The sequence below is a fragment of the Chelonia mydas genome, chromosome 4 (genome assembly GCF_015237465.2).
Source record: "Chelonia mydas isolate rCheMyd1 chromosome 4, rCheMyd1.pri.v2, whole genome shotgun sequence".
Classification (NCBI taxonomy): domain Eukaryota; kingdom Metazoa; phylum Chordata; order Testudines; family Cheloniidae; genus Chelonia; species Chelonia mydas.
Genome location: NC_057852.1, coordinates 55989480 through 56015994, shown reverse-complemented (window position 1 = coordinate 56015994; position 26515 = coordinate 55989480). Strand labels below are relative to the sequence as shown.

The following is a 26515-nucleotide window of genomic DNA, read 5'->3' as shown; positions in this document are numbered from 1 at the left end:
TAGGTAACTAATGGAACCATGTGAAAGTTACATGTGTACATAACTAGTTTGTGTGTTTTTACAAAAATTACACAGCGCCGGAGGGAGAGAGGAGCAGGATATGCTGAGTGAAATTCACTCACGTGTGGAGGGTCTGCACAAGACACTTTATTGTTGCAGAAATCCCACAGTCAATCTCTAGTGAGATAGAGAGGGTATAAATGGAGCCTCCATGCCTCTATGAACTACAGAGAAGGCTTAGCATCATCCCCAAATGAGGCTGACTGAGCAAGTAGCTACAGGATCCATGCTTATGATGATCCAGTGGCTTCAAACTGCTGCAGAGGTGGACGCCTAAGGGATAGCAGTTGCTACAGCAGTTTATTGCCTGGAATAATGGTCCCAGAAGAGTTTCTCTGCAGCTCCATAGCTTGCCTATGGCTTGGGAACAGTTTACTAGAAGATTCTCATATATTCAGTTGTGCTTGGTGGAATGCTGAACTTCAAAGGAATATTGCTGCATTTGTGCTTTGACTCTGCTGCCACACTCAGTAGTGCTTCAGGGGTGCCTGAGCCTGTTTCAATTCTTATTCCCATTTTACTTTAAAAAAAGAAAAATTGGTGGGGGGAAAAAAGTCTCAAGTAGCTTAAGAAATGTTGCCTAGTTGCCTGCAAAACTTTGGTGACTGGGTGAAGGGATGCAGCAGTTTTCTGTCAAATTTGTCTGCCAGGGCATCTCAGGTGACCTTACTTGAAAGAGAACCATTGCACTTCTCTGCCTGTGCAGCCTCTCTGTTCCTTTTCACTTTGTTGGCTGATTTGATCTGTTACTTAAGAGGATAACTTAAATAGCTCCTAATTCACCTGCTTAAGTAAGTAATTTAGCTAGCTGCAAAGCAATGATGAAATCAGTAATTTGGCTAATACTTTGCACCAGGGTTTGACAAATCTACTTACCTGCTCACCTTTGTTAAGTGGGAAGTTTCTCTTGGCTATTGAGCCAAACTATATTATTGAATTCTGCAGAATTTAAGCTTTCATATTTTGTTTTAAGTTTCTAAGCTTATGGTTGTGAAGATAACCCTCCAACTGGGAGCCAAGTCTGGATTAATGCCATCCTGAGTCTATAGTCAGATTGTTCCAGCGCCACTGTTGATTCTCATGGTTTTGCCCGGTTATGGCAGCAGTGAAATTAATCTCTCTGGTTGGTTTCATTGCTGCTATTTCAGAAGCCTGTGGTTATTAGTGAAACTGTCAAGAATCCTGTCAGTTTCATCCTTTCACATGGAAAACCAATTAATACTAACAGAAGCTAGCACTGGAGTTATTCACGGGGAAGAGGACCCAAAAACAGTGGCTGGGAAGTGGTGGTGTAGTTGAGTTCTCTTCTCTCAGCAGGCAGGAATTCCTGAAGTGCAGGGAAGAAATGGAAAGGTCCTTTTTCCTTTCAGTAATTTCAAGTCTTGATGCTTCAAATTAATAAAACAGCTGCTAACTAGAAGCTGATGAGAGATGTAGCCCCACACCTTGTCCAGGGACAGTACTGTGGTAGACATGCCAGCAAGTGAGGGTGGCAGAAGGGCTTGGCTTTTGTGTCTGGCTGGTGAGGCACCCCTCCCCACCCAAATCATTTTTTTGTATCTACCTTTGTCTAGTAGGTTTAGTGCTTGGCAAGTTAAGTGCCTAATAAACTTTTCAAGCCCAGCTTTGGACTTACATGGCATCTTTTCATCCAAGGACCTCAAAGCAATTTATAAACATGAATAAGGCCATGTGTACACTACAAAATTATGTTGACCTATGTTATGATGGCATACCGCCGCTATGGTAATTAAATCACTTTTGCGGGTCCACACTATATTCGTTGTGTCATCAGTGAGCGTCCTCATCAGGAGACCTTGTACAGATTGTACTGTCAGTGTGGAGCATTGTGGGACAGCTTCTGAAAGCCAGTGACAGGTGATGTAAACAATGCAGTGTCTACACTGATGCTACATTGACCTAGCTACGTCAACCATAACTCAATGCTGCTCGCAGAGGTGGCGTTACTAAGCTGGCACAATGGGGCAGTTATGTAAGCGGGAGCGAAATTTTAATGTAGACTCTTAGGTCTTACTCAGTTAGGTTGATGCAAGGCAACTTACATCAGCCTATCTTCCCATATTTTAATGTTACAGTATTTTGAGTTGCAGTGCAAGTTATTTTCTCTTTTGGTTTTTATCAGTTCTTGAGTGTGTGTGTACGTGTGTTGGGATCACTTTGTTTTTACATTTGTTAATTTTAATGGAGCATGCATTCAGTATATTCTGTAAAATCATAAGAAACTGTACAAATTTTATGTCATTGTTAAGGAAAAGTTAGCACATGTGACTCCATTTTGGTTTGGGACCCACCATTGTTTAAATGCCAGCACATCATACACCAGGAGGAGTAATCCTTAGATACTGAATCCATGTGAAAATCCTCCTCCTTGTCTCCAGCCTGCCTTGATTTGCAGTATCTGGTTTTTGTCAGTCTCTAACTCCCTGTCTCTTGGCCTTGATGTGAGGCCTCCCATCCTGATAATAAAAGTTACTGATGCATGGTTTTAGGACCATGCTGTGTAATTAACATACTGGTATAGCACGAGGAATGCACCAAGCAGGGATAGGTGGTAGATAAGACAAGGGTTTGTTTATTGGCTAAGGTTTCCGATGCACGAGGGCAACATGCTTTGCTAAAAGGTATATAACCTTTGTATAATTTGCAGTCGGGGTCCTCTCCTGGCTAGCAGGGGGGCACCACGCTCGAGCGTAATAAACTTAGTGTCTTTTGGGAACTCTGCAGTTGTGGACTTTATTTCTGTGCCTCAGCCTAGATTCGAACTGTGCGTGTCCTACCAGGTGTAATTCGCAGCACTTGTGTGCGTGTCCTACCAGGTGTAATTCGCAGCACTTGTGTGCGTGTCCTACCAGGTGTAATTCGTAACATCATTAATAGACAAAATGTTCACACTTCCAGATTTTTATTTTAATTTATAAACTACAATATGCTTGCTTTTTTTTTTTTTTTTTTAATATTATCCTTCATGGTTCAGTGTTATCAGGAAAACAGAACTCATGCTCAACAATGCTATTGTAGATGTGGATTCAGAAGTTCTTTACAAAGCAGTGGGCAGCTTACTGGTATAGCTCTGTTTATGCACATACAAAAAGCATCTTGGTTGTATTTTCAAAAACATGAATTACCATAAGTAGAGAGAATTTTATATTTGTACTAATAACTCTGTAGTCATGATACATGAGCAGAATATTTGCCCATACCATCACGCCCATTCAACTTTCAGTTTATTGGCTGGTTTGGTCTTTGAAAGAGCTCTATTAACTAAGTCCCCACAGACCTAGAATTTGAAATCATATTCCTGAGTATCTGGTTAGTGGCTACAGTTGTACAGTGGGGAATCTGATGAGTCATTGAAAAAGGTTTTACTGTGTGTATGTACTGACGCACAAAAAGCCATATTGTGCTCACTGGCCTGATTAGAGGGAGGAGTGGAACTGCACTGCCCTGTGGGAGCTTGGGTGGCACAGAAATGCCCTGAATGTCCTGATATGTTGGGGAGATAGTGTAGCTTTCTCTGTTGGCTTGTGCAGGGAGGGGTGGGGCTATGGTTTGGCAGCTTCCCCCGCCCCTTTGAGGTGTCCTGAGAGGGTAGTCTCTGCATTTTCTCAAGTGCACCGACTGAAATTCTGACAGGCTTTTTTGTGAGATGCACAACAGGGTGAAGGTTCCTTATTCACTCCTTTCCTTTGTATCCATGATATAGACTGTGACAATATGATTCAAAATGTATCCTTTGTAAGGGTCTCCTCTTAAAAGTGACCAGCAAAGACATTGAAAAACCAATAATTTGGGGAATATATTTCTTGTAACGCAAATCTCTTCCTCCACTCCCATCTTTTCAAGTCTGCAAAGGCCTATCCTATAAGTGTGGCACCACTGCATGCACTTCTACAGCAATTTTCATTAAACCTATCTTGGGTTCCTTATAGGGCATTTCCCAAAAGATATAAGATGATACTATTGAAAACTGTATAATACTGTACAGTTCTAAAATCCAGCAATGGGTGGCAATTTCACACTCACCCAGACTGATTATGGGGTGAGTGTGACATTGCCACCCATACACTGTACAAGGGGTCTTGGACTGGCGTAGTGAATGATCTGTGGTGGGACAGAACGTTTCGGACCTGGCAAGAAATAAGACGGAATGTACAAATGGCCAGATAATTCTCTTATTCTAATTATTTGGGGTTTTAGCATATGTAATAGTTGTTGTTTTTTTAAAAAAAACCCTTGCTTTTAAAATAGCTATACTTTAATCACCTTCTGTATTGTCTCACCTCATCTGGTCTTTAAAAAAATTCTTTCCTTTGCTGGTGATGAACCCTCTATTCATCTTTGTTCTCCTTGTTGAAGAAAAGATGACGTCGTACTGTGATGAGATTATCTGTAGTGCAGTAGTTGATATGCAATGCTGGTTAAGAAGATGCTATTCTAATGCTTCTTCACAGATTGTATTGCATTGTGATCAGTCTCACATGGATAAAGAGGCCCTTTTTCTTACTGACGATTTTCCATTCTTTAAAAATATTTTCACTTCTTAAAGGTCTTCTGTGTTTAAACAAAAAATTAATATATTGTTTCTTTTGTGATAATATTGTCAGTATATATTATAAATCCCTGTTTTCAGGGCTACGTGACTTCCTGAGAACACCTTGCAAATAGAAAAAAGGGGCAGATTTTTAGATCAAATGTGTTGTGGGTTTTTGTTTTTTTTTGTTTTTTTTTTTTTAGTCAAGTTTGAGGGAAACACTTTTGGTTTGTTAAGAGAAGGCAAAAATACCTGACAAGGTTCCGATGCTGAATCCCTTATATTTCTAAAACTTTTATTTTCTTCAGTGGTGGATAAAGATGCAGTATTTGACCTTAGTGTGGGTCTTAAAGCTTGTTTGTTTGTTTTTTATTTATAAATTGCCTTTTTCTTAAAGTTGGCTAAATTTTAAAATTAAAAACTTCAACAGGCCCTTACTTTTTAAGCTGCTTGAAAAATAATCCACTGCCAGCTGATACAAATTTACAGTTTAAAAAGTGACTACTATGTATGTGCAATGAACTAGACTTTCTACATTTTTTAAAATGTAGAATCTGACATATCTAACCTAATTAAAGATAACTGGAGAAACCTAACAAATTAGCTTTCTCATAAGAGTTACATTAGATATCAGTTAAGTAAAGTGACTGAAAAGGACTCCAGTGTTTTTCTGAGGGAGACAGCTAAATAGGTTAGGGTGATCCATTTCCATTCAGATTTATTACATTCAGAAAGAGTTGATCTGACGACAAGAATTTTTCTTTTGTTTGAAAGGAAATGTATATACAAAACTACTAAGAGAATTGTTGCACAACAAGAGTACCAATGTGAAGAGACACATAGTTAAGAGGGAAATATGTAATAATCTTTAATCACCCTTGTGAAGTGCTTTGAGGTTCTCTGATGAGAACGATGAGATGTAGCAACAAAGTCGTATTTATTTTTCCTGCATCCAGCTGAATTTTACTCCTCACTTCTCTGAATTTTCTTGCTTTTGTTAATTTGTCATAGCCTCAGCGTTCTTTCTGTGTAGTTCTTCCAAACCTTAATATTACTTGGTACGAATTTGCTGTCGATGGTTCTGGTGTATGTCAGTTTTTAAGCATTTCTGGGATGCTGAACAAATAAAAACTGACGCTGAATTAATTTGCTATGTGAGTTTTAACTTTTCACTAGAGAAAGCCTACCTGTGATTCTTTCTGTAGTGTAAAGGCCCTTTTCTGTTGGCATGCAAGAGACTTACACTCTTGTTGGCTCTATTTAGATTAGAGAAACTTTTAAAACTGTCTCCATATTGATTACATTAGTTCATCTCCCTTGTGGTATTCATAGAATCATAGAATATCAGGGTTGGAAGGGACCTCAGGAGGTCATCTAGTCCAACCCGCTGCTCAAAGCAGGACCAATCCCCAATTTCTGCCTCAGATCCCTAAATGGCCCCCTCAAGGATTGAACTCACAACCCTGGGTTTAGCAGGCCAATGCTCAAACCAGTATTAACAGTGGGAGCCTTAGTGTTGACGGGCTGTCAGCTGACATAGTTCTTGGAAGGGTGACAGAGCCAGAGACTTTTCTGCACTAACCTACCATGATGGGAGCTGAGCTGGTGTTAGCAACAGTGGGAAATATTTTGACAAAAGACCCTTTAGTAGACAGGGCCTTGGTGTTAATGGTTTTGAAGGGGAGAATAGACTTCTAAAAGACTTAGAATGCGTGCATTTTTGTCTTAATGTAAAGGTGACCCTATTTCAAACAGCCCAAATGTGAACTTACCTTTGCTGTTATGACTGCAGCTTCCTCTCTTCTTGTTTTGCAGGAGCTGACAAGTGCTTTGATGCATGTGAAACTACACCTTTTTGTCCAGATCTTTACACTTGTGTTCTTCCCAACAGCAATATGGCTTTTTCTTCAAGTGTTATCAGTCACACCTATAAATGAATGGCTTTTAAAAGGGTATGTTTAAACATATTAGAGTGAAATATATTATGGCTACTTATTAAGGGCTGCTGTACCAGTAATATGTATTTAACAGTTATATAGTGAAGAGATTTCACTGTGTAGTTTCATGCTTTGACACTTGCTATTGAAGAAGAAGTACACATAAGATTATCCTTTCAGAATTATGGTCTCATGTTTAGAAAGACTTGTCAGCTAATTTCATTTTTAGTGAGCTTGCAACAGATCAGCTTTCTCTTTGACATGCAGTCTGTCGAAGCTGCTATGCTTGATTTCAAGACGTATGGAAAAAAGTGATTGCTGAAGAGAGGCTTAAATCTATGAATACTTTTAAAAAAGCACAATATGTGGCATATGTGTTACAAGTATTGTGTGTATTTAGCATCACACTGCACATCCAGATGATTGTTCGATATTGGTTCTTCCACTAAGTTGTGGAAAAAAAATTAGAGTTTTTATGTTGGAACAAATCTCTTATTCTTTGAAATGGTGAATTAAGTAGTGGCTGTTTATCATGAGAATAAAAGGCATTGTCTTAAATGAATTTTTCTAATCTTCAAACAAATGTTTATAGATACAAAGTGACACCATAAATGATATGATAATAAACAGTACAAAAAATCCTAAAATAGAGAAGCATCAAAATCAAACTTATATAGCAAGAACCACCAGGCTTTGCTGTGTAAATAAAATATAAAAATAAACTATTGTGTTAGAAATATCCCAGTTGTAAATAGAGAGCAGTGCTGTTCCATCCACTGGAAAGAAACCCCATTGTTCCAATAGAGTGGTGTTGCTTCAGAACAATCCTCCATGTAAATATCTTAGTTGTAAAGCTGCACATGTGTGTATGTCCTTAAAATAGAGCTGTTTTTGCTGTTTGTTTCAGTATTTCTCCAGACTGTTCTGATTTTCTAAGTATAAAGTGGTGCACACATTACAAGTGACGTTGAATTCGAGACAACAAAAACATCATTTAGGAAATGTTAGTGCTGTTCCTCATAATGGTGTCAATAGATCAGTTGGAGTAGAAGCATGCCAGTGTATCAGAATTAATTTAGACTTGGTGAAGCATAAAAACAGTTACAGTGAATATGAGTGCAAAGGTTTTGCACCAGCAAGACCACTGACAGGCTTTCTCATCGTCATAGCCTGTCAAAATTCAGTCCTAACAAAGAACAGTCTCATTTGCTAGACTGCAAAGTGCAAGGAGTTTTGATTCCTCTCTTCCCACTCTCTGCATTACCATCCCCATTCCCCTCTTCCTTTTGATGACATTTTTCATGCTGATCTAGTCCTTAAGGGATGCATTCTTATCTTAATACACAGGGGTATATACATGCAACTCCCTACACGCTGTTTTTCTCTCAAATTTGCATTTACGGCCATTTTTACACATTGATCTAATGAGCAAATATGCTTTTTGTGATGCTTATAAATGCTTTTAGAGAGGCACCATCAACTTGCCAGACTGTTATATATATATATATTGCCTCTTAAAAATAAATAAATAAAAATTTAGAGCTGATCCCGCAAAAACACCAAATGCTTTTAACTCCAACTGGCATTATTAGGCTTTGAGGGCACTCACCACCTCAAAGGAGGTACTCCAAACCTGGCATGACTGGATCCATATAACGCTCCTTTCCATCATCTGCAGTTTCCTTCTCTAACAATGGTAACTGTGACTGAATTGATCATCCTTTATCCATTCCTTCTCATTTATATTTTTTCTCATGTTTCTAAGCATTCACTAACAGCAAATCTATTCTGTAATATAGTTTCTTTCTGTGCTGGCTTATAAAGTGATATTAACACCAACGGTGTATTGATATTACATCTCTGAGTGTGAGCTAACACTTTAAAATTCATAGTAGTTAATGTCTAGAGATGGCCTTGAACCAGAATAGTGGGTCAGAAACACAAATACTGGAAAGTTTAGGTTGGGCCCATTATCAGTTAAGAGCCTTAGCTGGTTTTGTTGCCCTTACCAGCCTCAAGTCCTAATGGGCAGAGTCTGAACTCTTGTTGCATATCTTGTAAGACTAGAGGCACTACTTGTGTAAGCTTAGCAACTGTGAATAGAAGATGCCCTGCAAGATTAGGGCATTGTGATCTTACTGTTGTAATGCCTGCAACATTGCATATGTAATATAAAACTTATTTAAGCCATAGTAGCTAACATTGTCCTGGTACGTGAACTCAAGATCCCTTACTTTCAAAAGACACGCTGTCAAGTATTTAGGCCTAAAACCTAACCTCCTAAATTTATAGTAATCTGCTGTGGCATGTTTTCATATTAAATGTATAATTAAAAATAACCAATGATTAATTTTTGTACATTTTACTATTTTTGTGGGATGTACTTAAAACAAACAAAAAGCTTACCTGCTATTTTTCTCTTGTGCTCACTCTGCGGTAGCATTCACAATATACTATACGCATTACTAAAGCATCATTGATGCACAAACGGGGACGTGAGCAACAGAGCTATTTTAGTTTCTGCATTTCTAAAAATTAGGGGGAAAAGCAATTGATGTTTGACTAATAGATGTGGAAAAAACCAGTAAGGAAGAAAATGTTTATCTTCATATGTATTTTCACTCTCTCTTAAAACTCTCAGAAGACTGAAGATGAAACACTTGACAACTTCTCTAAACATACAATAAATAAAAATTTTAGTGGTGTTTTTAAAATATGTTTTAACTAAAAGTAGAAGAGGACAATGTGAACCTAAAATAATGAACCTACATCTTCTCCCTCTGCCACCTTCTTAATGGTCCATGTTTTTAGAACATGGTATCTTCTATAGAAAAATAAATGCATACGTCTTATGTTGCATATTTTCCATTATAGATGTGGTGTTTCAAAGCACTTTACACACATAAATAAATCAAGACTCAATTTTGTGAATTGTAAGCGTTATAATCTCCATGGTACAGATGGGGAAACAGAGTCACTAAGAGGTTAACTGATTTATTCAGGATCACAGAGCAGGGATGATCACAGTGCCATGGATGATAACAGAACACGTAAAAGTCTTGCTTCCTAGTGCTGTGCTCTAACCACTAGACAGTTGAGCTTGTGATAAATAATCATTTTTGTTCAGCTTTGATGGTTGTTTAGTGCTAGTGTCTTGCAGTGAATATTGCATTTCCTTTTTTGTGTTTAGTTTGCAGACAGTAGGCTGTATGCCGCCTCCTGTGTCTTCTGCAGTGATTTTAACCAAAGCTGTTGGTGGAAATGAGGTGAGTTTTTATTTTATTCACAATTGATTTTATTTGTTGTTGATTTATACAAAGAACTTTTGTGTAATCAAAGTCATGTGCTAAAATGTACAGCCTGGTGAAATAGAGCTTTTCATATTATTACAGTTTATGAAGACTCTCAAACTTAAAGCATGGATATGAAAAAAGGCAAATTTAAATTTATCATGTAAACTGGGGTTCTCAAAGTGGGGGTTGGGGCCCCTCAGGGGTTCATGAGGTTATTACATGGGGGGTTGCGAGCTATCAGCCTTCAGCCCAAACCCCGCTTTGCATCCAGCATTTAAAATGATGTTAAATATATAAAAAAGTGTTTTTAATTTATAGGGGGGGCACACTCAGAGGATTGCTATTTGAAAGGCTTCACCAGTACAAAAGTTTTGAGAACCACTGGTGTAACATCCTGACAAACTCCTGTGGCTACTGAGCCCACTGTTGCTACAAAGTAATATAATCACATCATCTCTATTATGGTTTATTTCTCCTTCCCTGACCAGTTTGTGTATTTATTCACCTGTTGTATATTGTCTGAATCTTAGATAGTGAGCTCCCTGGGGCAGGGACAGTCTCTATGGTGGTTGTTTGTACAGTGCTTAGTATTATGAGGCCCTAAGCCCTTGTTAGGATCCTGAGGCAATACAAATAATTATTACACACACAAAGCTACATTTAAAAGACCCTTCGAGGGTTGTAAAGTCAAGTGCTCAGAAAGTTAGGAAATGCCAGAATAAGCAACAGACAACTTTAATTAAATCCCCTTGTGCGTATGCAGTATGATGCAGTCTTTAATTACATGCTCATGTACTGTTTTTTTGCCCAGGATCCCTACCTTATTCAGTGCACATGATGGACAATGCTCACTGAATGGGTAGCTGTTCATTACTTTTTTCTCTCCTCATTTACTGCACACTATTCAAACCCTGCTCTGAAGTCAGAATTATTAATTTCCTCTTTGGCTTTTCTGTTGTACTTATTGCTATAGTACCTGAGTACTTCAAAAATATTCATGTTTGTTTTCATTACACACCAGTGAGATTTGGAGGGGGAGGGTATTATCCCCATTTCACAGATGGGGGAATTGAGGCCCAGATGTTTACAGGAGTCTAAGTCTCATTTTTCAAAGGGATTTAGGCACTTATGAGTTTAAATACCACAGATAGTGTATGGTTTAGACTCCTAAGTGCCTAAGTCCCTTTTGAAGATGAGACGTAGGCTCTTAAATCAGTTAGGCATTGTGCTGCTGAGTAAAGCAATGCCTAAATAGCTTTAAAAATCAGGACAAGAGAGATTAAGGGTAGGTCTACACAACCCACTGGATTGGCGGGTAGCGATCGATATATTGGGGGTTGATTTATCGTGTCTAGTCTAGACACGATAAATCGATCCCCGAGTGCTCTCCCATCGACTCCGGAACTCCAGCGCTGTGAGAGGCACAAGCGGAGTCAACAGCAGAGTGGTGGCAGTAGACTCACCGCTGTGAAGATGCAACGGTAAGTCGATCTAGGTATGTCGACTTCAGCTATGCTATTCTCATAGCTGAAGTTGCGTACCTTACATCGACTCTCCCCCTAGTGTAGACCAGGGCTAAGATCAAAGGTATCAACAGAGAAGCTCTAGAACTAATTTTTAGGTGTCCAGGACCTGGTTTTTCTTAGCAAACTTAATTCTGGCATTTTCTAACTTTTGAGTGCTTTGCAACTTTAATAATGTTCTTTTAATGTAGGGGTTTTTAAAGTGTAATTTTCTAGGTTTTTTGTTTTTGTTTTAAAGCAAGCTGGTGAAACAGAAATTCAATCATGAACCATCGTATTGACACCCCCATGGGTCATCAGCAGGGTTGGAACTTTTAAATCCTCTGCCACTTGAGCTCACTGAGCAACTTATAGCAGTAGTACGTTGTCATCCTTTGTGTGGACCAGGTTAAAGGGGGATGAGACATATGCTTTGCCAGTAGGTTGTGCACACATTTTCTGATGTCAGGATTGGTGAAGCTTGGGTGTCTTGGTTCCACACTAGGTTCTGGAGGGGAGTGTGGTCTAGTGGTCACATATTTCTGCCTCTGTTCCCCCGAGCCGGACCCTTTCTGCCCTGTCCCCTCCAGACTGTCCCTGTCTCAATCATCTCTGCCTGCCCCCCTTAACCCTTAGCTTCTTGTCTCTTTGCCTAGCCAGTCCAAGTCTCCACCCCCATCTTGGATTTCACATCTTAATACCGATTTCCCTCACTAGCTCATTGTCCCAATCTATTCCCTCACCTTCCTCCGTACCATGTCTGGCTCTTGTCCCTTCTGCATTGAAGTCAGGGTGCATTCTCCTCCAGACTCCCTGGGCACCAGAAGCGGGAGCATTGAAAGCACAGAAGAGACAGTCTCCCTGCTCTCAGTTCTGGTGCCTGGTGCTACAGCAGCCACTTGCTCCTGGAAATAGCAGTTGCAAGGAAATTTCCCTAAAGCCTCTCAAGCTCTGGGCTGAAGCATGCTCAATACAGATGGAATCTATAGAGAATTTATTTGCCAAATTCTGACAAATTCTACAGAGAATGTGCAATTATTTGTGGTTTACAGCATGGCCAGATTCTGGCTCTTTTGCTGCATGGGAACAGCAAAAGGCAAATGACTGACACCAGGGCAATGCTCCCTGCCAAATTTCAGTCCTTTGCCCCAAAGCACGGAGGTTCTAGAGCTTCTCAACTGAATGGTTGTGAGAATTTTTTAATGTAGGAAAAACAATGTATTTTTCTCTGTCACTGAAATCACCTCTGATCTGTGAAGTTGTATTCAATACCTGAAGCGAAATTCAGCTTGCATGGTGGTAGTGATTGTTGACTATTATCCCTTCTAGTCTACTATTGTCTCATCAAGCACTGATTCATCTTCTTACATGATCCTTCTTACTGAGTTAGAGATTTGTTAGGGCTTCAGTAGATTTTATAAGGGTAAAGAATGGAGAGGGTGGTGGGTAGTTGCAATATGTTAGTAAGAAACATGAAGTGGTGAGTAGAGATGCCTAGTTTGAAATAGCAGGCATTATTTAGTCTGTCTGGATTCAAGTACTGAGAGGAAAAAGAACCGTGAGTCTTTAAAGGAAGCATTAGACAGTGTGGCCTAAGACAGAGCACTTGACTGGGACACAGGAGACCTGGGTTCTATTTCCAGCAGGCCTGTGGCAGAGATGTGTAACTTTGAGCAACTCCCTTCACTGTTCAGTGCCTCAGTTTCCCCATCTTTAAAAATGCAGGTAAAGGTGCTTATGTTCTTTGTGAAGCACTTTGAGCTCTTCTGATGGAAAAGCACTATATAAAAAATGCATTAGATAAATGCTATATTTTTATTATTATTAGGTCTAGATAAGAGCAAGTAAGTATTTGTTAAAATGCTTGGGGAGATAGCTAACACCATTAGGCTAGAAGCCACTGGGATAACTGGAGATTTTGAAGCATAATAATTGGGAAAACTTGGTCATGAAATTATGAAGATAAAGGGAGGATTTTTTAAAAAAAATTTTATAAGGATCTATTTTTATATCAGCATATGTACTAGAGGGAACATACTTTTGTTGAATAAGGAGGGTACAGTAAGTGAATTTAATCTTAAGGGTAGTTTGAGTAACTAATTGAGCTTTGTTCACTGATTCTGAATTTCAGCTGTACTGTGATTTTTGGTGCAAAACCAGGTAAATTTAAAAATCCAGTGTCAGTAAAATGAGGAGTTTAATTAGGAGCATAAATTGGCATTTATGAAGTTATAAGATCTACCAATATTTATGTATTTATTTCTATTTTGGTCTAAAGAAACTCTAGACCAAAGAGTGACCACCAAAGTGCTGGGTGCCCTTGATGCACATTTAAGAACACAATGACTCAGAAGTTACAGAACATAAAACCATCAAAAGCAGTAACACTTCTCCATCTTCCCTCACTTCACACATCATTTGGTCACTAAACACATGACCCGTACAGCATGAAACCTCTAGTGCACTCCACTACCTCTGCCATCCACAATGCCTGCTCAGATTGGCTTTGCAAGAGCACCTGGAAAACCAACAAATTGGGGCTATTTCAGAGTTTGAGGGTCAGAGCAGTTCAGAGGAAACTAACTTTTATGGGGAGCCTGCTGCCAGTAGTCTCCTGCCTTTTATAGTGAGGGGGGAACCAAGATTGAGGGCCTCTGCTGGTTGCAACTGTGGCATTATGATATGGGGGAGGTATTCTCTCAAGTAGATGGCCTCAAACTCTGTAGGGTTTTGTAGGTCAAAACTAACATCTTAGACTCCACTCTGATACGTGGATGAATGGCAACTTGTTTAAGGTATTTGGGAGCAAAAGTAGAGCTCATAAAAATTCTAGGGAGGAATAAACTTTGCAGTTTTTTAAGAGAAATAAGGGAAATGCAAAGGGGTATGCAAAAGAGAAGAATGGAGTTCAAGTGTCTGGGACGCTAAGATCAATAATAAAATATATTTAAAATACTGTATTGGAGTTCAGAGGGTGGCAAAAGGGGGAATCCAGTGAGGCCATTAATAAGCTGGGAGAGCAAAATGGTCCTTGAGGGTTTCAAGAAGAGACAGCAGCTGTTCCTTTTCTGCAGATATTAGATGTAAGGGTAGTCATGAATGGCAGTTTTTTTTCTCTTCCTGCTGCAGGATATGCTGCACCTGTTGCTGATTAGGAAGAATAGCCTTCTCTGTAGGTCCCCCAGTTCATATCTATTGGGGCAGTTGGGAGGGTTGACAGTGTCAGCTCATCCTCATGTACCTCTGTTCATCTCCCTTTGAAAGAGGCCACACAAATCTTGAGAGTGGGCCATCCTCTCTGCTCTTGTTCCCTCCTTCCATTTAGCTTTCTCACTAATTTCCCTTTCTTCTTCTATCATTTCCCTCTGTGCACTGATACCTTCATCAGCCCTACAAACAAAATTCTAAAACAGCTGCTGCTTATGTCACAAATCAATTTAGTTTAGTTGGAAAACTAATTTCAGGTCCATGTGTAAATGTGTTGTGTGTGGGAAAACTCTGCTCCCATGAATGCTGGCAGAAAGTAAATACAAAAGGGGCTATTGTGAAAATGACGCATCAAGATCTAATATTTATTTGAGATGTTTGCCACACTATTTGTGTGGCTATGCCGTTAATAATTTTTGGGAAATCTCTTGGTACTGGGGAAATAGTAGAGAAGGATGGTCATGGAGTGAAAACACAGAATTGAAAGAGAGATCTGTTTTCAAATTTCAGCTCTGCCAGCATGCCAGACTCTCATCATGGCCTTGGGAATACCACTCAGGGCCAGACTATTAAAGGTATTTAGGTGCCTAAAGATGCAGAATAGGTGCCTGATGGGATTTTCAAAAGCACCTAGGGGCTTATCTCCCATTGATTTTTTTGTTTAAAGAGCAAGGCACTTTTGTAAATCATACAAGATGATTATCTGCACCTAAATACCTTTAAAACTCTGCCCTAAATCTCTCTCTGTTTCTGTAAAATGGGGATTATAATTTTACCAACATTACGGGGAGTTGCGAATTCATAAAAGAGCTTTGAGATCTTCAGATGGAAGATTCTATGGAAGTGCAAAATATTATTAAAAGGTGTTTGGCAGAGAGCAAGTATAGTCCTTTCTTTGAAAAAAGAGGCTGAAAATTAGATTTGTAAGCCTATCATATTTTTTTGGAAAAAACAATTTGAGATGACTTTTATGGGCAGCTTAATGACACATTTTGAAAAGTTTAATTTACTACACAAGAGTCAGGATAGTATTGTGCAGATAAATCACATCAGACAATTTGTGTTATGGAAGACTGACCCTTTACTACTTCACAAGAGGAAATTGTAGAAGTGATTTTTTTTTTGTTTTGTTTTTTATTTTGACAGTTAATTAAAAAAACTGTAGTCTAAATAACTCCTTAATTTTAGTAAAATTGACTTCTATTTTTGTATGTTCCTCCTGGCTTTGTATATACTGGATTTGGTGCTTCCAAAATAAGATGCTGCTATATATTCAGGGCAGAGGACTTGTAAATACAAAAGACTGAAATACAATGAAAAAGCTAATAAATGTATTCCAGGACCAAGATAATTGGGGAAAGTACTAAAACTGATTTTTAAATGTTGTTTATTTAAGGATGTGTAAAAGATAAAAACCAAATTGTAAAATGAAAGGTATACAAATAGTTATTTTCTCTTTGATTCCTTTCCTGAAAGGCTATGTACAAATAAATAAACTAATAGTTTTAACTGATATTTTAAAATGAACTGCATGGGAGTTGTCACACTGGCAAATAAATACTGGAAAATTCCAGTGATTATTTTTTTTTTTTTATTAAAAACAAACAAAAAAGGTGAACCCTAACAACATGGCAAAGTCAGAAGAAAGATATTGATTTTTCTAAAAATATCAGAAAGCTTCTTTGAACTGTGTGTATATGTACATTAACCTTTTAAAAACAAAATACTATGAATTTAAAGGAACGTGCAAGCCTTAATGTTTTGTGTTTCTTACTTTGTACCACTGTGTGGGGTATTATTTGACACTGGATGGTAACGCACAAATATTATGAAAGAAGATCACTTAAGACCTGTACAGGAAATATGCATATTGCAATGTTTGGCTTCCTTCTCTAATATAACCTTTTTGTGACTGAATGTTAAATCTTCTCAAGTGATCTTTCCGAAGATGTTATGAAATGTAACTATAACCTGGAAGCTATAGTATGTGTTAATAGATATTTTTCAGATTTTGGTATATGTGTGGAGGGGGTGGGGTCAGGAAGAGTGCAGGACTAGTCCTGAGGGGCTGCATTTGTGAAAATCTTTAGTTAAGCTGCACTGTACACATACACATGCAGAGAAATAACTATGAGCATGCACTTTGTGTATACATAGGGAACTGCCTTATTGTTACTGAGAAGTGGTCCATCTCCTGTATTCTGGTATTTTCTATACATCCTAATGTGGTGTTTACATTTTTGACCGCTGCTTTGCTTTGAGCAAATAGTTTTTATTTTACTGTCAGATGAGGCTCAGTTATTTTTCCATTGAATGGTTTGTTTGTACCCATCAGTGCATATGAGTAGTCCGAATTGTGACTTACAAATCTGGACTTAATCTGCCACAGTATCTGTTAAGAACCTCTAAAGTTCCTCACAGTCTTCTCAAGTCTTGACTAACCTAAAACATATTGATATCTGCAATTTTTTCTCCCATACTGTTTATATGTATTTAACAGCAGTAGTTCTAGTACAGATCCATAGGATGCCTCCTGTTAACCTTGTGAAAAGTTGAAAATTGACGACTTAGTCCTACTCTTTGTTTTTGCGAAAAGGAGGACTTGTGACACCTTAGAGACTAACAAATTTATTTGAGCATAAGCTATGGTGAGCTACAGCTCATTTCATCGGATGCATGCCTTGGAAAATACAGTGGGGAGATTTATATACACAGAGAACACGAAACAATGGGTGTTACCATACACACCATAATGAGAGTGATCAGGTAAGGTGAGCTATTACCAGCAGGAGAGCTGGGGGGAACCTTTTGTAGTGATGATCACGGTGGGCCATTTCCAGCAGTTGACAAGAACATGTGAGGAACAGTGTGGGAGAGGAATAAACACGGGGAAATAGTTTTACTTTGTGTAATGACACATCCACTCCCAGTCTTTATTCAAGCCTAAGTTAATTGTATCCAGTTTGCAAATTAATTCCAATTCAGCAGTCTCTCGCTGGAGTCTGTTTTTGAATTTTTTTGTTGAAGAATTGCCACTTTTAGGTCTGTAATCGAGTGACCAAAGAGTTTGAAGTGTTCTCTGACTGGTTTTTGAATGTTATAATTCTTGACGTCTGATTTGTGTCCATTTATTCTTTTACGTAGAGACTGTCCAGTTTGACCAATGTATGTGGCAGAGGGGCGTTGCTGGCACATGATGGCATATATGACGTTGGTAGATGTGCAGGTGAATGAGCCTCTGATAGTGTGGCTGATGTGATTAGGCCCTATGATGGTGTCCCCTGAATAGATATGTGGACACAGTTGGCAACGGGCTTTATTGCAAGGATAGGTTCCTGGGTTAGTGATTTTGTTGTGTGGTGTGTGGTTGCTGGTGAGTATTTGCTTCAGGTTGGGGGGCTGTCTGTAAGCAAGGACGGGCCTGTCTCCCAAGATCTGTGAGAGTGTTGGGTCGTCCTTCAGGATAGGTTGTAGATCCTTGATGATGCGTTGAAGAGGTTTTAGTTGGGGGCTGAAGGTGATGGCTAGTGGCGTTCTGTTATTTTCTTTGTTGGGCCTGTCCTGTAGTAGGTAACTTCTGGGTACTCTCCTGGGTCTGTCAATCTCTTTCTTCACTTCAGGAGGTGGGTATTGTAGTTGTAAGAACGCTTGATAGAGATTTTGTAGGTGTTTGTCTCTGTCTGAGGTGTTGGAGCAAATGCGGTTGTATTGTAGAGCTTGGCTGTAGATAATGGATCATGTGGTGTGGTCTGGATGAAAGCTGGAGGCATGTAGGTAAGCATAGCGGTCAGTAGGTTTCCTGTATAGGGTGGTGTTTATGTGACCATCGCTTATTAGCACCGTAGTGTGTAGGAAGTAGATCTCTTGTGTGGACTGGTCCAGGCTGAGGTTGATGGTGGGATGGTATATGCCATCATGTGCCAGCAATGCCCCTCTGCCATGTACATTGGCCAAACTGGACAGTCTCTACGTAAAAGAATAAATGGACACAAATCAGACGTCAAGAATTATAACATTCAAAAACCAGTCGGAGAACACTTCAAACTCTTTGGTCACTCGTTTACAGACCTAAAAGTGGCAATTCTTCAACAAAAAAACTTCAGAAACAGACTCCAACGAGAGACTGCTGAATTGGAATTAATTTGCAAACTGGATACAATTAACTTAGGCTTGAATAAAGACTGGGAGTGGATGTGTCATTACACAAAGTAAAACTATTTCCCCGTGTTTATTTCCCCCCCCCGGCACTGTTCCTCACATATTCTTGTCAACTGCTGGAAATGGCCCATCTTGATCATCACTACAAAAGGTTCCCCACCCCCACCCCCCCGCTCTCCTGCTGGTAGTAGCTCGCCTTAGCTGATCACTCTCTCTTTACAGTGTGTACGGTAACACCCATTGTTTCATGTTCTCTGTGTATATAAATCTTCCCACTGTATTTTCCACTGCATGCATCTGATGAAGTGAGCTGTAGCTCATGAAAGCTTATGCTCAAATAAATTTTAGTCTCTAAGGTGCCACAAGTACTCCTTTTTCTTTTTGTGGATACAGAAACATGGCTGCTACTCTGAAACCTGTCTTTGTTTTTGGTCTCTTAGCCAGTTTCTGATTAATGGCAGAACCTTAACTCCAACCCTGTTTCCTTAATATCCTCTTATTTACCAGGTACTGATGTAATATGCAACTGGGGAATTGTGCATGCAAATAGATATTTACACACACATTCTAGTTAACATATGTAGCTATCCATTTTGCATTCATATATATGTATGTTTAGCTTAAACTCTGATTTATTGAACTTTTATTAGTCGATTTGTGGGAGCAAATAAATGAGGAAATAATTTAGAGGCCCAGTCCTGCAAAGGCATAATTCTGAGTTCAATACATTACACGTATGATTTTCAAAAGCATTTAACATTGCTCTTAAGCCAGTGGGAGCAGAGTTAAGCCAACAAAGAATACTTTTAATAATCCCCACCTTTATTGTCTTACGCCAAAGTTTTGTGCATCCCAAACTGTATTGAATTCAGTGGGAATTGTAAGTGACCTTCACCATTTTGATTTATTACCTGTAGGCATTAGTGTTGGGGGAACTTTTATCTAAGCTTTCTTCCTATTTACTCTTTGCTTGTGTGCCCCCAGAATGCCCTGGTTGTCTGCTGAAAGAAGCCCCTCTTTTCACCTTGTAAAGTCTGCTGGAGAGCACTTGTCTCACAAAAGATAGGGCTGGAGAAGTTGCTTTATCCCTTTCTCGGCTACAGATCTAAGGCGTATTAGAGCAGGGATTTTCTCTTTACCCTTTGTAACGTACACAGGAGCCATCCCTCTATTCCAGAACATCTTGAAAAATATCTTAGAAAGTGCATTTGGGCTGAGGAAGGACATAGTTGAGCTCCACTCCTGTACTGCTCTCTGGGGACTCTTTCAGCTCACTTATTTATTTCATTTCTCTTGTGGTAGCGCATTGAGGCTGAGGCCCCATTGTGTTCGGCACTGTACAAAAGTATAACAGAGTCCTTGCCCCAAGAACTTACAATCTAAATATTAGACTGCAGACAGCCGGTGGATGCAGCAAATAGATGACTGGAGCAGAAGAAGACAATGAGATAATAATTACTTAGGCCTGGTCTACACTAGAGTGCGGGGGATCGATCTAAGTTACGCAACTTCAGCTACGTGAATAACGTAGCTGAAGTCGACGTACATAGACCTACTGAATGTGGTGTCTTCACTGCAGTGAGTTGACTGCTCCCGCTCCCCCATCGACTCTGCCTGCGCCTCTCATGGCGGTGGGGTACAGGAGAGTGCTCGGGGGTCGATTTATCGCATCTAGACTAGACACGATAAATCGACCCCCACTGGATCTATCGCTGCCTGTTGATCCAGCGGGTAGTATAGACATACCCTTAGAGTGAGACGATACTGTTGCCAGAGGCAGGAGGGTAAAGGACAGGTTAAGGTGGGTTTAAGACATCTTTATGCCCTCTCAATTCTGTGTTGCTCCAGGAGCTGGAGAGGTCCTCAATTTAGACAACCCAGAGTTACACCTGCTTCCCTGGACTGCCCTTTGGGCTGCAGTACTGCCTGGAATCTTCACAGTGCTTTGTGCATTTGCTCTGCCCTGACATGCTCCCTACACCAGGGCTTGCGAGCGAGCCTTCAGAAGGCAACCTCACAGTTGTGTCTGCAGTACCTGCACCAGTGGAATCTGGCCTCATCTGACCATGGGCTTTCAGGGGCCCTTTTATGCTGCTCTGGCCCTTTTACCTGGTGTAAAGAGGTTAGAATGGGTGAGGATCTCATCTCCACATTTGACAAAACATGCCCTGATTGAATCCAAAGACATTTGCAAAACCTTTGCCGTGGCCCATGTGCAATTTATGCACATTTATGAGTACGCAGAAGTTAGCCACACATTTATATGTGGCTTGAGCTTCCTTAGCAGCGTGGTTTGTTGGCATAGTAAGGAAGGGTGTGCAAAATCTGTTGCCCAGGCACAGCAAAAGATTTTTAGAAGGCTCATTACTTGGTCAAATAAGAGCCACTTTTCATTAGACACTGAAAGACGTTTTCCATTGAGGGCTATTACCTTGCTAAATTTCAAATTCATACCCCAATGGTTGAGAAGAGAGGTTGCAGAAATTTTATTATATAAACAGGGAAAGTGTTTTTCTTCGCTTTCCTTTACTCAAAAATGACAGAACCATTTTTGTATAAGCTTTCAATCACAATTGGAAATTTTCATTCTAAAGGTGAAAGTTTCAGAAAGTCATAAAGCCGAGATTTTTAAAGGTAATTAGGCAATGCTGTACTCAGTGTTCCAACGCTGATCTGATTTAGGTGCCTAAATCAGTTAGGCATTGCAATGCTGAGTCGCTGCAATGCCTAATTATGTATTTTAAAAATCTGGGCCTAAGTGACTGAAAACAGGGGTTCACAATAGAAATGGCTGATGTCACAGTTACTGGGCTGCATCCTTGTCCCTTTTTGAGGTCTCTGAGTGCCCCCCCACAGCAGTCAGGCTTTGGCCTGTTACCTCTCCTGCAGTGGGATTCTGTGGTTCTCCCACTCTCAGATAAGGGCCTAGGCTACCATCCCCTGGGAACCAAGTGTGACTAATTCAGCAGGTCCAACTGGGGTTGGAGCCTGCAAGCATTTCTCTTTGGAAACCTGTGATAGCTTACATTAGTAAGGATACAGACACAGCTTTTTCAAAACAAAGCCCAAGAGAAGTAGATTTAAAATAAAGAGGCCTGTATTCCCTTAGATTATCTTAGCCTCTCTATCCATAGCTCAGGTGGGTCTGGCTTGTTCCCCATCTCTGAGTTGGAAAAAATAGCCTACATGGCTTGCAACTTGGTCCCTCTGTCTTTTTCTGTCTCTCTCAGCGTATGTCTACACTCTGAGTTAATGGTATAAATTCCAGCTCGAGGAGATGCACATGCATTAGTTCTGATGAAGCTTGTTCACTAAAAATAGAGTAGCTATGATAGTGTGAGCAGTGGGAGGGGATTAGCAACCCCAAGTACGTTCCTAGCATCTCAGGCGAGATTGTGTTTTGGGTTGGCTAGGCCCTCCCACCATTCATGCTGCGGCGGCTACCTTCTATTTTGAGCACACCAGCTTGATCAGAACTAGCCTGGGTATGCCCTCTTGAGCTGGGAATTATGCCCCCGTTTCAAAGTGTAGATATACCCATAGTCCATCAGTCTTTCTACAGACTCCTTCTGGCCGGCCAGCCTCTCTGACCAGCTCTTCCCTCCCTTTCTATCAGGATTATGTTTAGCGGACCAGTGTCTTTGGAATTCCCTGTGTTGCCAGTGTTGGGGCTGAGGAGTTCCTCATATGGCTATAAACCTGGCTATTGTTTGAGGGAATGTTCCTTGTCTGGGCCATTGTTTTACCTTTCCTACATTCCTTAAGCCCCCTGTGATTTAACTCTGTGCTTTCAGGTAGGTGTTCAATAATAAACTAAGTCCCTGGCCATTACCATCAAGCAGCCTCCAGCTCCAGATTACAATTGGATCTGTGCTCATGGTACATTGAGCTCGTGACAACTGTCAAATACATGGGCAGCGCCATGCAGTGCCAGAGGATGCTCAAAAGATGTGGACGCTCCTATAACAGCAGCTGCTGCTGTGCTTCGGGCCCCTCTCTGTCACAAAGCTGCAGATCTCTAGACCCCTGGTTATACCAGCTCTGTTTTATGGAAGTGAAACAAGCGCACTGAAGAACACTGGACTGACATTTTGGATTCTTGTAATCTTCGTCAGTTGCTCCATTTTAAGCGGCAGGACAAGAGCAGAAATGGGGCTATCCTAAGCTGAACCCAGCAACCGCTTCCATCTGCACTGGTTGGCTTTCTTGGAATGGACATATTATTAGGACAGAAGACCAATGAATTACGATGTATGCTTACCAAAGAATGTCTCTACAATGGCCATTGATGACATGGTCATCAAAACCTTCGGTGACACAATAAGTTGAACTTAATATCCAAGTAGACCTTGTTATATGGATGGAGCTTGATCTGCAAGGAGGCTACGGCCCTTTGGGATTTGCCATGGTGAAAATGATTCAGGCAGGTAACAATGTCACACTGAACAGGGAAACTGAGTCACACATCATATTAATTAAATATATTCCACAGTTATTCACACCTCATGCAATTTTAATTCTTGCTGTTGCTTACATTCTAACAAAATTTTATAGAATAGGTGGTGTTTATGAACAGTATTCATTTGGTTGGGAAGTACCATTATTTTTTCACATTGGCATATTGAATCCTACTGTCAGACAGCTGTAGTTTCCACTATGCCTTTTACCGTAATAGCATAACAATAGGCAGGTATGAACAGAAGGGGAGCCCTTCCTGTCCTGTCTGCTTCTACTGCAGAGGGCATTGGATTTGCAAGAAGGCATTATTTCTGGTAGTTTTTATTAAAGATTCTAAAAATCAAGAGATTTTTACTGATTTGGCCTCTTAAATTGATGGGTTGATTTTTTTCAGAAGTGCTCAGCACCTAGCAGCAATGAATGACTAGAGTTGGTGCCTCAATGTTTTTTAAATTAGCCCTCTTTTAGGAGCCTAACTCTTTCAAAAGTAGGAGCCTAAAATCTTGACCTCCACATTAGAACTCCTGGTAAACTCTGTATGGGTTTGCCAAAGTAATGGCCTGTAGCCTTTACCAATTCATCATGCTTAAGACTGCCGTAGCAGAGCACTCGGCTAGGCAGTGGAGATTTTTTTTTCAGGTGTTTGCTGCTGCATAGCATATTTTCTGCAATGCAGAACCAAACACTGAACCTCCCTACCACCATTTGCTTCCATAATTGACATAGGTTAACATGGATGGATGGGAAATATGTATGAGTGGCAATAGCAGAGTGTTATTCGTTGTGCTCAACTACATGCATGCAACTCCAATAGAAGCTGTTGGTATTCGGAAATGCATATCTGAGGGAAGAACTTAGTTCAGAATGTTTTGTACAAAAATTCAATATTTGAATAAGAACCACAGTGAGCAAACAAGCCAACAGCTGATTGCATCGGCAAGAGAGAAAGAGGCAGCCACAAGAGCCTCAATTTCTAGTAATTATGTAGCCTACAAACTAAAAAATACCCCGACCCTTGAAATACGTTTGAGCTAATGAATCCAGAACTATGGTTTGTTTTCAGAGTTTAATTTGGCAGTTTACATGTGTTACTTATATACAATTTTGAATCCTACAAAAATGTGTGGACTTGGGTTTTTTAAAATCATTTATATCTGCAGCAGAATTCTTTATTAAGTTTTTAATGTATAAAAGTGGTGTGGGGTCTACACATAAATAGATCTTGTTCATGATACTGTTATATTTTATAATTTTTTAATTTAGTTTGCTTGTTATTCAAAGCATAATGAAAAATCAGCATTGTAGAAATGTTATGTTCTCCGTTCCAGCTATGTATCCAAATCCTTTTCAAAGGATATCTCGGAGTCCCATAGGCCAAAGTAAATTATTACATGTGGTGAACTCTAAGTTATCGAGCAAGGTCATGGCAGTGAGAATATTTCAGAAAGGTTTTATCTTTGCTTGGAAAGCAAATGAAACCTCTCATCATCAACTTTAAAGTTATAGTTGTAAGAGAATTTTCACTAGGGGTGAAAGATCAAGTTCATGGGAGACATAATTCATTCTAAAAAGTTCTTCCTCAGACATAACACTGGGACATGAAACATTCACAGAGATTTTCATGTTGTTGGTGGGGTATTTACACATTCACTAATATTGAAGATCAGAATCATTGTAACTTTTCACAATCTATTCTGGTTTTAGTCCAAGTTTTCCTAAGTGAGGAAGACATTCATTCTGTGATGATTTAAGAACTTAATTTTTTAAAATATTCGTTATTTTACAGCTATCATAATTTTTATAGTGTGCACCTTTTAGAGTATTTAATCAGTAATACCTGTTCTATTATTATTAATTTGTTAAATAGTAGCACTTACAGAGCCTAGATGATTAGAGCTCTATTGTGCTAATGAACGGACACATACACAGTGAGATCATCCCTGCACTGAGGTGCTTATTATCTATAATAATGAGAAAAACAAAAGGTTGGAAGGGAATCAGGTACAGAGAGGTAAAGGGAATTGTTCAGGGTCACAAAGCAGGTCAGTGGCAGAGCAGAGGGAATAGAACCCAGATCTCCTGATTCCCATTCTAGAATTCTGTCCGCTAGACCACTATTTATTTGTCCCGTTATCTAATAGACTTCTATATGATTTTAATCGATCAATGATACACCTGTCACAGATCATGGCAACCTGTACCTGTATTACCACTCTGTGGTCCAGCAAGGGCACCCGCTCCAGGCTCCTCTACCAACATCTCTTTTGGGTGGAGACCTGAATATTTCTCCCTCCTGACTGGGGTATTTCGGCTGCACAATTCTCTGACTATGCTGTAATATCCCCAGCAAAAAACAGACTGCCTAAGCAGGCCTGTTTTGCTTCTCTCCTCAGAGGCAGTAAGCAGTGTAGTTGTCCATAGTTACACTACCACACAGCTTTTCCTAAGCAAGCACTTTTATTCTGAGGGTAAAAACATTACAGCGAAACATACAAAAGAATCTACACACATGCAAATAAACTTCCCGGAGATCATCCCCTAACTCCAACAAGAGCTCTGCTTGGTGAACAGTCCTTCAAACCTCACCCAGGGTTTGTCTGTCACATGTTCATAATAGCTTTAATTCAGAACAAGGATGCAGACTGAGCCAAGTCCTTCTAACTCTTCCCAGGAAGGATTGGGGGCCCGTCTTGGACCAAAGGTCCTGTCCTTTTGCTGGATCAGAAAGAAGGCCCTGAGTCAACTCAGGCTGTTTATCCTACAATCCTTTCTTTGTCTGTTGGTCCCTGGAGACTTCAGTTTGAAGGAGTTCACGTGAGCCTATCTCTAAGTGGTGGTAGCTCTCTGCAAGTGTTACAATCTGAGTGAATTTGCGTAACCATCCCCCACTATTCTTAGTTCCTGGAGCATTGTGGTCTCCCCTCCCGCATAGAATTACATACAGTCCCTGCCTGGCCTGGAATGATACATAAGATTATTTCAGTAAGGTTTGTCCAGAATGTTGCAGGAAATTGCCATGCCTGTCACAGCACCCACCCCAGTAATGTCTGAGTGCAGTAGAAATCTGCTCAGTAGTTTGTGCCCTCTTCAACAACCATTTCCGGGGGGTGGTGTTTTGGTACCTGCTGGCCTATGACAGCTGTCCTTTGTTAGGAGGGCTGCTAGTGGCCAATCCCTTTCCTTTTAAAAGGTGGGCAATGGGATTGGACAATGATGTGCCACTTGTAATAGCATAACAATAGGCAGGTATGAACAGAAGGGGAGCCCTTCCTGTCCTGTCTGCTTCTACTGCAGAGGGCATTGGATTTGCAAGAAGGCATTATCTCCGGTAGTTTTATTTATATCCGC

At 40.1% G+C, this 26515-nt stretch overlaps 1 protein-coding gene across 3 annotated transcripts in view; it reads left to right on the top strand.

Moving 5' to 3' along the window:
* Positions 1 to 26515, top strand: part of SLC10A7 (solute carrier family 10 member 7) — a 189737-nt gene that overhangs the window by 2756 nt on the left and 160466 nt on the right. For 2 of the 3 annotated variants that reach the window (XM_037897360.2, XM_043545777.1), the window contains exons 3-4: positions 6428 to 6564; positions 9740 to 9815. In XM_037897360.2, the coding sequence (XP_037753288.1) occupies positions 6428 to 6564; positions 9740 to 9815 (213 nt within the window). Of the gene's footprint in view, positions 1 to 6427; positions 6565 to 9739; positions 9816 to 26515 lie in introns of those variants that run through there. The other variant, XM_037897362.2, reaches the window with a different exon arrangement.